Source organism: Zea mays, chromosome 3 (genome assembly GCF_902167145.1).
Source record: "Zea mays cultivar B73 chromosome 3, Zm-B73-REFERENCE-NAM-5.0, whole genome shotgun sequence".
NCBI classification, from domain to species: domain Eukaryota; kingdom Viridiplantae; phylum Streptophyta; class Magnoliopsida; order Poales; family Poaceae; genus Zea; species Zea mays.
In genome coordinates this window covers 18,188,226-18,202,908 of record NC_050098.1, presented here as the reverse complement: position 1 = coordinate 18,202,908, position 14,683 = coordinate 18,188,226, and the positions used below count along the sequence as shown (strand labels likewise).

At 44.4% G+C, this 14,683-nt stretch overlaps 1 protein-coding gene and 1 pseudogene across 3 annotated transcripts; both read right to left on the bottom strand.

The window, feature by feature from the left end:
* Positions 1-367: 367 nt before the first annotated feature.
* LOC100383114 (LOC100283099-like pseudogene) lies at positions 368-4,684 on the bottom strand (annotated as a pseudogene). Its single transcript, NR_159460.1, has 3 exons — positions 3,286-4,684; positions 841-1,204; positions 368-748 (listed from the first exon to the last, which is right to left on the bottom strand). The product of NR_159460.1 is annotated as a protein-like pseudogene (transcript).
* A 794-nt stretch (positions 4,685-5,478) lies between these two features.
* On the bottom strand, positions 5,479-9,761 carry LOC100272653 (uncharacterized). Of its 2 annotated transcripts, none has more exons than NM_001147111.1 (7): positions 9,443-9,761; positions 9,132-9,313; positions 9,002-9,041; positions 8,360-8,401; positions 7,261-7,629; positions 6,401-6,456; positions 5,479-5,952 (listed from the first exon to the last, which is right to left on the bottom strand). In NM_001147111.1, the coding sequence occupies exons 2-7, from the start codon at positions 9,252-9,254 to the stop codon at positions 5,800-5,802; spliced, it is 783 nt and encodes a 260-aa protein (NP_001140583.1). In that variant the 5' UTR covers positions 9,255-9,313; positions 9,443-9,761; the 3' UTR covers positions 5,479-5,799. The 2 variants fall into 2 exon arrangements, with proteins under 2 accessions (NP_001140583.1, NP_001332963.1); NM_001346034.1 differs by having other exon boundaries at positions 5,495-5,952; positions 8,984-9,041; positions 9,443-9,758.
* Positions 9,762-14,683: the final 4,922 nt, after the last annotated feature.

Here is a 14,683-nt window from a genome sequence, read left to right as displayed (position 1 = left end):
GATTTTTTCTATAATTGTTTTTTATCCTATCGCTTGGAAAAAAGTCAGCGTATGTCACTAAATTAAAATACGATACATTACAATATTCATTTTTAGGGAAACTATGCATCGTTCGTATTTAGCGAACTAGTTTACTAGACATTTATATTATATATTTTATTCCTTGTCATACAGTCATACAAAAATCGTTCGTGAGTGTCTAAAATTGAACTAAAGACTAATTACATTAATTATGTTATGTACTGAATCTTTTTTCCTACAAAAATGCTATAGACTTTGCTTTGTACATTTTATTCGGTATTGAACAAAGAAACAAAGCGTTCATCAGATGAGGTCCACTGAAAAATATTGTTTTTTCAAACACACAAGACAAAAGTTGTACTTTAGAGATTAAAAAAAAGAACAATAAATAACAAGTCACTGTCCATGTGCGCATGCTGCACAAACTGAGCGCGAGCTGACATAAACAGCAGATAGCGGACACGAGGAGCTCCGCTAGGTTTACCGGTCGTCGAGCTGCCGCTATATAACTATATTTTAGCGGATCATTTGCCGGTCCTTACTAGGACGGTAGCGGACAGCCAAAAAAAACACTAAATATAGCATACCGAACACTTTAGCGTTCGTTGCTGGAGACAGCCTTAGTCACCCATGTATGTAATCGTGCATATAGTTGGTAGCCGACACCGTTACCCCCGTTTGCTCCAAGTATTTGAACAGGCCTTTCTGAACATTCGCAGGGAGGTCGCTGCAATGCGAATGAACCAGTAAATTAGTGGATTAATAGCTAGCACTTATTATTACAGGACCCAGATGGATGCCAAAACTGATATTGCTTACGTGAACTCAGGGCCCTCGATCGTAGGGGATCTTCAATTCTCTTCTCCGTCGTCGATCGCCGTCTATTTTCTCTACTATTAGCATATCATCAATGGTGATCTCCTGACGAAAGGTTGTGTATCGTGAACTCAAGCTTTGGGCCAGGCCTTGAGAAATGCTTGCTATCTTCTGCTTCTTCGTCATCCTTGGCAGCGCTCTCACCATCGGCCTCACCATCCTCATCACCAAACTCAGGGCCTCCTACTAAATTAGCCATGCTGACAGTAACCTCGATCTTCTCGTACTTGTAGTCTCTTCTCAAACTAACCACGCTAATACCCTCTTCGTCAATTATTTCAAATGGGAAGTTGTCCGGAACAGATTCCTGGCAAAGGAAGAAAAAACGAATATAGCTAAGAACCTTATATATTTACAAAATCAAGGACTCAAAGTTGCATGGAACTAGGAAAGAGACTTCTATGTACGTTAGATGTCAAATATTTCAAAAAGTAGCATCTCTGCCCAAAGTCTTTCCAGGACTGTTGCATCACCAGATCATGAGTCAACCTCAATGTCGGTTTGAACATTGCTCTCACACAGTAGTTCAGAACTTGAAGTCGAGTTCCCAACAAAATTCAATCATTGGTCTTTGGTCGCACTAATTTTGAAGTCACACTCCCTAAAATTTTTTAGAATGATTGGGTGTGGCTTGACATCATCTGAATGATGGCAACTGTTCAGAAGAAAAACGATAAAAAAATATGCAGGCTTATTTTTGCATTATATGATGAAAAAGCAATTGAGCCAGTTTCATTCAAAGAAGTACCACCAGCATGTTCTACTGGTCGTCATGCATATATTTATGAAACGCAGGAAAAGAAAATATCTAAGACAAAATGGTTTATTATATAATTAGACTCTTCAGCAGATATTCATGCCCAAAACTGAGAAAAAACAAATGCAAGAAAGCATATTTGAACACAGTGAATAGCAGATGCAAGGAACATGCAAGAAAACATAGTTGAACCTGGATGATTGAACACAGTGAATAGCAGATGCAAGGAACAAAATAGCTCTGAACGCCAACTCGTATAGCATATATTTGCAGGACGATTTATACTAACCACGGCCGGCCCTGAAGCGGTGCAGAGGGTACGGTCGCACCGGACCCCAAAAAACAGAGGGCCCCTCTGACCACCGGACGTTAGAACTTTTTCCTCGCTAAGCATATCTACCCTAAACATAAATACGCAAAAGCGATGCGCTATCGATCAGTTTCGTTTAGATTGTTAAACTAATGTCTCCATTACTTATCTAATATTCACTTCGTTCCAAAATAGTATTTGTTTTAACTCTTGATTTTATGTCTATATTCAACTAGATGATGAGAAATCCACTAGAGAAGCAAAATAAATTCTATTTTGATACAGAGAGAGTATTATTTACTATACACATGATGGTTGCATTGACGGAGAGAAGATTTTTAAAATTGAAATATTTTTTGAACTATTTAAGGTTAACAATGACTTAAGAGAGGTTAAATGGTTTGATGATTATATGTTTCTAAAAAAAATTGTTGGATGAGATCGATCTTAATGGTATAAGCGATGATTTGTATCACAAAATGTTAGAAGATATTTTTAATGACATCGGATAACAAGTATGTATTTTTGCTATATTTTATATTTATCATCTTATAAACTTGAAAATAGTGCATAATAATTTGTATACGTTGAATATTATATATATTGTGTGTCGATGTGGTCTCCATTTCGAATTTCGTACCGGGCCCCTAAAAAGTCAGGAACGGCCCTGCTACTAACAGGATATAAATACCATGATGTAGAATTTTGATACCAAGTTGTGCAGATGGAACCATCATCCGTGTAAGAACACGGGATTTTTAAAATTTTAATCCACTACCACCAAACACAAAGTGGTATTGAAATTTCCTTTCAGGAGATAAACCTCTTCCATTTGTATAGTACATAAATTACTAGAAAACCGTTGTCTTATTACCAACCCAATCCTCTATACAAAGTACTCTATCGATTACGTTTTAGCTTTTCTACGTATAATTTTTTTGCTATACGTTTAGATATACATTATGTTTGATAATTGATACATAGTAAAGTATGCACTTAGTACATAAAAGAAATATATCTACAAAAGTTGAAAAGTTTTATAATTTGGGATAAAGGGAGTAGCACTAAGGGCTAGTTTGTGAGTCTAAATACCGAAGGGGATTGGAGGGACTAAAATCTCCTCCTTATTCAAAATTAAATAAAGAGGGGATTTTAGCCCCTCCGTTCCTCTCCGGTTTATGGCTCCCAAACTAGCCCTTAATCAGTCAGATTACCGCAGAAAAAACATGGCTGTTTGGCCCGGTTGTGAATGGAGTTCTCTTTCCTAACACGCCAAATTATAGATATACTCAGTGAGCAGAAAGAGATAATAAACCCATACCTTTCATTTGCAGAGACATTAATTAATAACACATGCCAAATTTCAGTAGAGCCACCGTCTCCGTCTCCCTGATCTCGATGTCGAGGGGTCCTGGTAGGTTCCCGGCGCGACGCCGGACCCCCTTTTTTTGTTCCCTTAGCCTTGCTCTCCAACAGCACGGGTGCCGAGTTGGGGCCCACCGTTGCGTGCAGCGGAGATGAGTAGATGACAACGGCTGCCGGCAGATGCACGCGCCGGGGCTACGTGCTTGGGACAGGATGGAGAGGAAGAGGGTGGCGGAGGCGGTCGCAGAGACGAAGGTCATGGTGGTGTCAAAGGTTAGTGGCGGAGGGGATTCGAAAGGAGAGGCCATGTATCCGGTGCAAGAGCTATGGTAAAAGAACCGAATTGTTGCTGTGCAACTCGTAAGCTAAAAATTTGTTGGGAATATTTCAAGAAAACTGAACGATTTTCGCAGAGCCATTTAAGAGAATCCGACTCCTGAAAGTTGAGATTTTGGTCCTTATGTCAAAAGGTTTGTGGCGAACCATGTATCTGGAGTTGGAATCGACGGGATGTTTATCTCTCTATTCTTTTCTTTTTTCGTGTAGTGCTGCTGCTGCCAGCGAGCACCCAACAGCTTCGGTCATGCACAGTCCATGCCAGTTTACCTTTCAAATGACACGCTGCGAACTTCTGATTAAATGAAACATCGATTTGCAACAGCAAAACAAGAAAAAGGAAAAAAAACGCTAGGCCTCAGGGCCAAGCAGTAGCAGGAGATCATGCACAGGAGGACAAGAACCTCTCAAAGCCTTGGCATTTTTTTTCGGCGATATATTGCAAATCGGTATCATATTCGCCCGTGTCTGAGAACCTGCAATTAGGCGAGCACCCGACTGATCACGTCATATATGGCCTATATACAATGGAAGAAAACGACGCGGCCCCCTGGATGGCTGGACCTCATCCATCCATGCCTTTATTCCAAGGAGCAAAGGAGGGGGAGGAGAATCTCCAAGAAGCCACAAGAAGAGGGAGGAGAACCAGCACTCTGAACACGCAACTGAAGGAGCTCACGAGGATTCTTCCTGCTCGCACGCCCAGCGTCGTTCCTGGTTCGGCAGGGCTCTCACCCGCGGTCGTAGTAGCCGCGCGCCGCGGAGGAGAGGAAGGCCGGCACGTCGGCGCCGGCGGCGAGGCGGACGTAGTAGTGCGCCGCCAGCGGCGACTCCGGCGGCGAGTCGTTGCGGAAGAAGGGGTTGCCGGTGGGCGACTGGCCGCCGCTGGCGAGGTGGAGGATGGCCCGGTACAGGAACGGCAGCAGGCCCTCCATGGTCTGCTACTTTGGTTCCGCTCGCGCACGGGCTCCGAAAGCAGAGCAACACGCACGCCAACGACGACGACGGCTACAGTTGTGTGTGTTTGGTTGGTCTGGGCGGCGAGCGCGGCTGCGGCAGGGGTTTATGAAGGCGATTAGCGAGACAGAGATGTGCTCTGGCCTCTGGACTTTGACTAATCAATTCGACCAGAGGCGGTAGTGGGGAACAACTGGATTAGTGATACGGCTGCTAGAGGAGGCTGGGAGGAAAGGGAAATGGTCAAGGAGAGGATGCCGCGTCAACTGGAAGAGGAGTTGGATAATGTGCCTGTGTGGTCTGTAGACGCCTGGAGGGGAGTATTTATCAACCAGGACACCAGGAAGCACAGGAATACAAGATGCAGTAGTTTATGCAGCAGCCGGGAATATTATTTGGGTGTGGGAACAGCGCAAGTTGGTGGGGGCAACGATTTCTTTTTGTGGTGCCTGCCGCCTGCTACACCTGCTCCGGGTTTCAGAATCTGGCCTGGAGGTGGGAGTAGAGGAAGACCAATCCAATCACCACCACCACGAATGGCCTTCTGCTTCAAGAAATGAATGCAGGGCCACAGAAAAGATGCACGTTGTAGACAACTTACCTGACGTTAGGACAAATTCTGGTGATGTTTGTTATGCGTTCATGCCACCCCCCCGGTTCCTTTGTCTGTTAGGTGAAGCAAGCTTGCGTTCGAGACTTCGACCTCGAAACTTGGGGCCTATAATTAAACTGAGCTTTGATACAGAATTTGGTAGACCATCTTTCTCGCGTCTCAGAAAAGAACGGGTCGGCTTGAAGCATCATCCAACTTGCTGAAAATGACATGGTACGATGTCTACAACTAGTGGTCAAATATAGCCCCCCGCCTCCTGGATCATCAAGAGCTTTACATTTCAAACTGCTCGGTGAACACCTGACAATACATGGATAGCACAGCGGTACAACAGCGTGAAAGTTCTTACATATATATCCCAGCGGGGCTCCAGTTTGCAATCATTGGGGGACACAATTTAATTTCCAGAGTGAATTTCTAGCAACAAGTGTCGGAGCCTCTCTACATAAGCTAACCTATTCCTGATGGCTTTTTTTGCGACGATTTCCTCCACACGAACAATGAGCAAGCCAACCGGAGGAGGGCAGGGGGTGTGACAACAATTCAAGGTGCTATGGATGCGCATCACCTTGGCGAACTTAGGTGGAAGATCTGACAACCTGGTTTGTATTTGTTCTTGGATGTAGCATCTTCGAATTTCTTCAGCGGCCCTTCGTTCTCTGTCAAGCCGGTCTGGACAAAGTACCGTGTCCACCATGAAGAACTCCGCAACTTTGCCTGAAGACAAACAGTGTTGATTTTTTCAGTGAAGGAAACTAATTTGCCAGTCGTGACAAATCCTTACCAACAAAAAAGATTATGGCCTTCCTTCAGTATGCATAGTACTTGGAAATAGGCACAAAAAAACACAATAGTCTCTGATTAACACCAAGCCACCAACCATCAATAGCACTAACAGTATCCCCTACTATGGTGTGGAACCAACAAAACATACAGCCATAACACAACAAAACTGCTACAGCAACAGGCTCTAAACAATACCCACCATCAATATTCGATTGCACTGGTAGACTTAGCAAGAGGTAACATGTGTACCAAGTTATGTCATAACACATCCTCAGTAAATGCATAGAACAATAAGTTTGCCTTAGTAAAATTTGGACATCTAGTTAAGTCATATGTAAAACAGACTTGCATGCTATCAATATAAACCATCTATACATACCGGTCTTCCAAATTTTGGTAGTTCTGAGACCTTAGCTTTCTGCTGACCTGGGTTGCCTGTAAAGATGAAATGAAACAAACACTTCTCAGATGATCTAGGCCGTCCACGTATACCACAAAAAAGTTATGTTTAAACTTTAAACATTTGGTAAATAATGGTATAAAGAGTACAGGAGTAGAGCATTATTCAGGGCCTAGGTGGGCATTACTGACAGATTGCCAACCTTGAACGACTTGATACTCAAAAAGGAATATAGAGTTGTTTGAGCAGAAAAGTTTCAACTCCAGTACCCACCACAAGAGTTCAATCATGTACCTAACTACCTACTCCAGAGACCACAAATTAAAAGTTGATAGCACTTTGATCTCCAAGACATTAGTATCACCTGAGGTTGCACTACCCTAGATTTAAATCTGTCATCTTAAGATAGAAACACATACTGCTTTTAAGGTTCATCCTTGTATCATCTGATGTTGCACTATCACATATTTAGTTCTGTTATCTTAAGATAGAAACATCAAACGTATACTTCTTTAAGGTTCATCCACATGATTCCGTTTTATTGTTTCCACTTGGAAAGGAAATCCAATCAGATCAAGACACACAGCTAAGATTAATACAGTTACAGAAATACACGTGGAAAAACAACAGAGAGGATATTTCAAGTCAAAGATGGTTTGTTTCAAATATAACAGCAACCAAAGGAATATAGACGATCAGTAGCATATAACCATTTTCTGATAGTAAAAAAGAACGCATGATCACTTATTAAACATAGCTCTTTTACCACACAAAGGTAAACGAGGGTTTTCCAAGGAAAAATAGAAGGCAGTAAATGTTTCAAGAAAAAAAACACATACCAGCAAAAATAACAAGGCCATCTGTGGAAACCCTTGCTAAATCTGGAAGTGTTTTGTTCAGATACCTTGGGGTCAGATAATCTAAAGCATCTGACACCACAACAAGATTAAAAGAATCTGGACGGTACGGAAGGGGGAACTTAATATCAGACATACGGACAAAGCCCTTGCGCACGAGGCTTTTGCAAGTACTGTCAGTATCTTCCAAATCATAAGGCTCCACTCCCCAAGCTTCAACCTTTCCTTCTTTCAACAAATTAGAAACTACTGTACAACTATCAGGGCCTACATGGAGAACCTTTTGCATGGCATTTCCATATGCCTTTTTAAGATATGGAAGCACCCGCATAACTTCTGATGTGCAAGAACCTGGATGCAGATGTAGATGGAAAGTCTGAGATTAAGAGAACAAAACTTCCCCCATCAACATGTTGGGAAAGAAAAATGTGAACATAACTAAAGAAACTAAATAATCATGTACCTAATGTAGAAAATTAGCTACTGGTCCTCCTGATCATATGGGAATAAGGAGAAAAATAAATATGTTTTGAGTTACCAAGAATCAGGGAACCAAATCATAGTGGCACAGCAGAGTTCGTTTCAGTGTTTGCTATTTATCATGAGGTTGATTGCTGGTCACCAGTTACTAGTATTGGATGCACTGCAAGATATTTCATATCTTACTGAAGAATACCAAACATCAAATCAGTTACAAAGGAAATAGGACACTATTGCAGTAAAAATGGAGGCAGAATAATATAAATGCATTGTAACCATAGGATATTGCTCCTAAGAATTAGCATACAGAATGTGTCTGTAAGATTTTGGGGTAACTGCACTACTCAACAATGCTAAGATAACAAAAACATAGCCATGGATACAATATATTGAAGTAAAACTAATTAAGCATCTCAATTGCAAACTACAATAAGTGCAACCTTGTAATCAGGAGAACAAAAAATATTTGAACCTGCAATTTTAACGACACAGTAAAGAGCAAGTTTAAAGGAGAATACAGAATTTTGGATGACTAAAGAAATAACATCAGCGGGTGATTTGCAACCCAAAACGAGACAATAGGGAGAAAAAAAAGTTGTACCTTCAGACCTGGTCACAGACTCTCTGCTTGTAACAGTTACACCTGGTCATTAAAGAAAGAGTCAAACAAAAAGACAAGGAAACACTGATTGGTTTTAATTTTGGACTTTTCGAACAAAGCATAAGTACTGACTTAAGGGTGTGTTTGTTTCTCTCCTAGATTATATAAGTTGAATTATGGTGGAAGGGTAAGAGGGTAAAATATCATTTTGGGACCATAAATAAGCTAGCATTGGATAGCTTATTTCAGCTTATTTGTGATCTCAAAGTGATATTTTACCCTCCTACCCTTCCACCATAATCCAACTTATATAATCTAGGTGGTAAACAAACAGTGCCTGAGTCGGTTACTCGGTTTGCTTTCAAATTGCATGATAATACATAGACATTATTATTTTTTGACAAACAACTAGCAGTTGTACATGTTTGGTGTGTCCCCACTCTCAAACGATGTACTGGCTAGAAAACAATTGATGAATTTGATTATAAAGTCACAGACTCTTTTGCCAGCCTACAGCGAAGAATTTGAGTTGTACATGTCACAAGACATGTTCTATCGCCATGTAGCAAGCACAAACCTTTTGTAATCCAACATTAATTAGGAAAATGGGTGAGCGAATCTAACCGAGAATCTTTAACCGACCTGAGCCGCTGTTGAAGTAGGCGACGAGAAGAATGACACCCTGCAAACATGAGCATATGCCCCATCACCATCAGGAAAATTCGAAGTAACAGCAGTAGCAGTCGGGTAACAAACAGAGAGCTAGAATTACCAGGACGACTAGGGCAATAGTAAGCACGGGAGGCGAGCGTGACTTGGGGTGGAACAGGCCTCCGACTGTCGGCAGACCCCCGTCCGCCACCCGCCGGCTCGGGTTCAACGACCGTCTGGACATCCTCCCCTCCCTCTCTCCCTAATCCGACCACCCAAGCTCTATCTCTCCCCCTCGATCACCTGGTCACGTGAACACAGCATCGCTCAGATTAGCCAAAACAAAATGGGAATTCTCCAACAATGCCGCGGCAAGGTATGCGTCGGCCGTAGATCGGAATCCCTTCTAGCGCGAGGCGGCGGCGGCGGTACCTCTGGCAATGGAGTCCGCGCGGCGGCGGGCGGATCCGAGGAGGAGGAACCCGGCGCTAGGGTTGCCGGTTGGGGATGGATCTGAGGCGCGGAGGTGGGGCGGAGTGGGGTGGGGGGGAGCGAGTGGCGATCCGGTGTGATAGGGACGGTACGGCACGGGCGCGGGCACGGAAAATGGGATTAACTTCGCTGAAGCTCACACAGGCGAATAAAGAGCGCCCTGCTGTATGCGACGGTGCCAGATCAGCACGCCATTAGCGACCGATACGAGGATTAGTGGAGCGCGGCCCGAATTCCGAGGGTTGGTGGCGGAGGAGATTTTGTTCGGGGATGTCGGTCGTGCACGCGTCGTGTCCTTAAGGAGACTTACAGGTGGGGCCTATCGTCTTTTCAATTTCGTTTTTGTGTTGGTTGGTTGCTGGCTGTGTCTGGGTGCCGGACTGCCGGTGGGCTGGCCCGGGTGGGTTTCGGCCCAACTCCATAGTGCTCGTCCATAACGTTGACTGCTCGTCACTGCTCTTTTCAATTTCGTTTTTGAGTATTTCTCAAGCGTCAGCAAAATATCAAAAAAAAATACAGCTACTAAAATTCGAATCATGAGCACTCGGCTCTAGCTCTTGTCAGTTTGTGTTGCATAAAGTAATTGTATGTTATATATAAAAACAGTAGTGATGTATGACCAACTAACTACTCCCTCTTTTTTTTTATACATGACGTTTCCTAGTTCAAAGATGAACTGTTGGGCGTCAAATATTTAGAAACGGAGGTAGTACTAAATATCAATGGATGAAGATGGCCAATGCACATGCAACCTATTAGTTATGGTATATACCTTGTCTACCCTTGTTGGTCGAAGAATGAATTGACTTTGTAGGTTTAGTCAAATTAAACCAGTACTTAGTTTATATAGAAAAGTATCAATGTTTATAATCCTAAACTATATTATATAAATTTGAAATCATAAATATCGACATCTTTTTACATAAATTTAGTTAAATTTACAATAGTTTGAATTAACTATGTTATAAGGCCCTTAAGAATGTTTTTTTTGGGACGGAGATGTTCTAGAATAAAATGTCTTGGTACCCTAAATTTACTTGAGGGCTTGATGCTACGGACGTTTGGACCTCGAACCACACATCAAACAATACAATACAATACAATTTAAGATTTCAATAACATAGATGTTTCAATAATAAAACTGATTGGATGCCATATATTCACCTCATTCCACCACGTGTGTTGAGGTAAATAGATGTAGAATTTAGTTTAATTTTTTATAGTAATTCACTTCAACACATGGACTCGGATAGATAAATAGACATTAAACAAGACCTAAACGGTCAATTCGGTGAGTGGGGTGCAAGGATGGGTCCAGCAGGCAGTGTGGTGTTGATCCAAGTAGCAAAAATGGGTCCAACATGTATATCATATTGATTGGTTCTAGATTTTGCTTCTCTAGCTTATATTACACACATAATCTATTTCAATTTATAAGATATTTTCACTTCTATAAATACATAATGCATGTGCACTTAAATATATATTAGGTCCACATAAATAGTGAAAATAATTTATATAGAAAAAAATTATGTTGAGTTTAGAATAGAGGGAGTAGTAGGAAAAAAAACTTTTAGTTCAACAGAAATGACATTGTTTGATTGGTTGTATGGAGAAAAATTATAGTGTACGCTTGGTTTCGTGGTGAAAAAATACAGTGTCTAGTTGGTTTAGTGGGAAATGTATGGCCTACCCTATGGGAGGCCTTGTTTGGATGGCAGCCTCGGAAGCAAATGTGTGACAGGTAAATCGTCCTGGCTCTAGGCATAGGAAATCCAACGCTTGGCTCGATATTGATGTTTGTGTCCTTTAACTTTCTTTTTTATTATCAATAATTGTAGTAAAATAGAAGCAAAATAGGACAGTAAAACAATGGTAAAGCAGTATGAATACCTTAAGTGAGAATAAAATTTAGAGTATTTTAAATTACATATTTATATTACATATAGCTCTAATATCTCTAAAAATAAATAACTCCGTCGAGCATTTCTTGAAGCAAAATCTATGAGGACAATATTTAGATCGATATTTTTCTAATATATGCTTCTCGATAGAACATGTAGGCATGTAGCTAAGCCATTTAATATTTTTTATGCCATAGTTGATCTCAAATAAATTTTCAATAACTTTAACTTTGAAAAACTTCTTGTCGGCGTTTCGACCCCGGGGGGTCCCTGGACCGACGAGTAAATTGTCGCTGCGTGCTCCAGCACAGATGGGTCAGCGCGAGACGGAACACAAGGAGGGGGAAAACTGCGGCTTCGTGTTGTCCTGCGCCCAGGGTGGATGCGCTTGCAGTAGGGGGTTACAAGCGTCCGCGAGGGAGAGAGAGAGAGCCTGTCCGTCAGCCCGTCCTCCCGCGCGGCCACCTCCTCGTACGAGGGCCCTGGACCTTCCTTTTATAGATGTAAGGAGAGGGTCCAGGTGTACAATTGGGGGTGTAGAAATGTGCTAACGTGTCCGGCAGAGAGGAGCCAGAGCCCTATGTACATGCCGACGTGGCTGTCGGAGAGGTGTTAGTGCCCTGTGCATGTGATGTCGTGGTCGTCGGAGGAGCACTTGAGCCCTGTAGAAGCACAGCTGTCGGGGCTGTCGGGACCTTGCTGACGTCTTCTTGCTTCCGTAGGGGGCTGAGAACCGCCGTCGTCATGGGAGCACGCGGGGTGCCATCATTACTTGTTTACCGGGGCGAGCCAGATGGGACGCCGGTCTTGTTCCCCGTAGCCTGAGCTAGCTAGGGGTAGGGTAATGATGTACCCCCCTGTAACGTGGTCGGTCCGAGCCTAAGGTCGGGCGAGGCGGAGATCGTCTTCCGAGATCGAGGTTGAGTCCGAGCCCTGGGGTCGGGTGAGGCGGAGACCGTCTTCCGAGGTCGAGGTTCAGTCCGAGCCCTGGGGTCGGGCGAGGCGGAGACCGTCTTCCGAGGTCGAGGTTTAGTCCGAGCCCTGGGGTCGGATGAGGCGGAGACCGTCTTCCGAGGTCGAGGCGGGGCCGAGCCCCGGGGTCGGGCGAGGCGGAGCTTCCTATGGCGCCTGAGGCTGGACTCGGCTGCTGTCAGCCTCACCCTGGCGGGTGGCACAGCAGTCGGAGCAGGGCAGGCGGCGTTGTTTTCCTGTCAGGTCAGTCAGTGGAGGGGCGAAGTGACTGCGGTCACTTCGGCCCTGCCGACTGAGGAACGCGCGTCAGGATAAGGTGTCAGGCGATCCTTGCATTGAATGCTCCTGCTATACGGTCGGTTGGCGAGGCGATCTGGCCAAGGTTGCTTCATTGCGAAGCCTACCCGAGCTGGGTCTCGGGCGAGTCGAAGGTGCGCCCGTTGCTTGAGGAGGCCCTCGGGCGAGGCGTGAATCCGCCTAGGTCTACTGTTCTTGCCCGAGGCTGGGCTCGGGCGAGGCGAGATCGTGTCCCTTGAGTGGACGGAGCCTTGACCTGAATTGCGCCCATCAGGCTTTTGCAGCTTGTGCTGATGGTGATTACCAGCCGAGTTTAGGAGTCTTGGGGGTACTCCTAATTATGGTCCCCGACACTTCTTTTAGCTGAGGTTACGGACACAGAATGACCAATAAAACCCGATATACAAGAGATACATTTGGGTAACTATCTACAACTGCAACACTTATAATTCATTGATAGAACCACGGAGATCAATATCAGATAAGTTATGATAAGAAAAAAAGTTTATGCAAAAGAAGTGCAACACTTCTGCATATTATGATTATCCAAAGAATTTAGATTCTCTAAGTTTAAGAAACTAAATAACTTTTCAAATATCTTCGATTGCTCCAATTGGCTTTTCAACGAATTGAAAGGGAATTAGGCTTACACCTAGTTCCTATATAATTTTGGTGGTTGAATTGCCCAACACAAATCTTTGGACTAACTAGTTTGCCCAAGTGTATAGATTATACAGGTGTAAAAGGTTCACACTCAGCCAATAAAAAGACCAAGTGTTGGATTCAATAAAGGAGCAAAGGGGCAACCGAGGGCACCCCTGGTCTGGCGCACCGGACTGTCCGGTGTGCCACCGGACAGTGAACAGTACCTGTCCGGTGCACCAGGGGACTCAGACTCAAACCCTTCACCCTCGGGATTTCTCGGAAGCCGGCGCGCTATAATTCACCGGACTGTCCGGTGTGCACCGGACATGTCCGGTGCTCCAAGGAAGATCGGCCTCCGGAACTCGCCAGCCTCGGGTTCGCGCGGCAGCCGCTCCGCTAAAATTCACCGGACTGTCCGGTGTGCACCGGACTGTCCGGTGTGCCAGCGGAGCAACGGCTCCCTGCGGCGCCAACGGCTCCCTGCGCTGCATTAAATGCGCGCGCAGCGCGCGCAGACGTCAGGGCTGCCCATACCGGTGCACCGGACATCAAACAGTGCATGTCCGGTGTGCACCGGACACCCAGGCGGGCCCACAAGTCAGAAGCTCCAACGGCTAGAATCCAACGGCAACGCTGACGTGGCAGGGGCACCGGACTGTCCGGTGTGCACCGGACTGTCCGGTGCGCCATCGAACAGAAGCCTCCAGCCAACGGTCAAGTTGGGTGGTTGGGGCTATAAATACCCCAACCATCCCACATTCATAGCCATCCAAGTTTTCCCACTTCTCAACCACTTACAAGAGCTAGGCATTCAATTCTAGACACATTCAAAGAGATCAAATCCTCTCCAATTCCACACAAAACCCTAGTGACTAGAGAGAGTGATTTGCCGTGTTCTTTTGAGCTCTTGCGCTTGGATCGCATTCTTTCTTTCTCTTTTGCTCTTGTGATCAACACTCAATTGTAACCAAGGCAAGAGGCACCAATTGTGTGGTGGCCCTTGCGGGGAAGTTTTGTTCCCGGTTGATTGAGAAGAAGGAAAGCTCACTCGGTCCGAGGGACCGTTTGAGAGAGGGAAGGGTTGAAAGAGACCCGGCCTTTGTGGCCTCCTCAACGGGGAGTAGGTTTGCAAGAACCGAACCTCGGTAAAACAAATCCACGTGTCACTTTCCTTATTTGCTTGCGATTTGTTTTGCGCCCTCTCTTGCGGACTCATTTATTATTACTAACGCTAACCCCGGCTTGTAGTTGTGATTATTTTTGTAAATTTCAGTTTCGCCCTATTCACCCCCCCCCCCCTCTAGGCGACTATCAATTGGTATCAGAGCCCGGTGCTTCATTAGAGCCTAACCGCTCGAAGTGA

Bases quoted from the DNA above. Each gene is read 5' to 3' on its own strand.
- LOC100272653 (NM_001346034.1), bottom strand. From the start codon at position 9,254: ATGTCCAGACGGTCGTTGAACCCGAGCCGGCGGGTGGCGGACGGGGGT. The intron at 8,402-8,983 runs GTTAGATTCGCT...TTTAATGACCAG, and splicing joins AGGTCGGTTAAAGATTCTCG to GTGTAACTGTTACAAGCAGA. The intron at 7,630-8,359 runs GTACAACTTTTT...ATCTGCATCCAG, and splicing joins GTCTGTGACCAGGTCTGAAG to GTTCTTGCACATCAGAAGTT.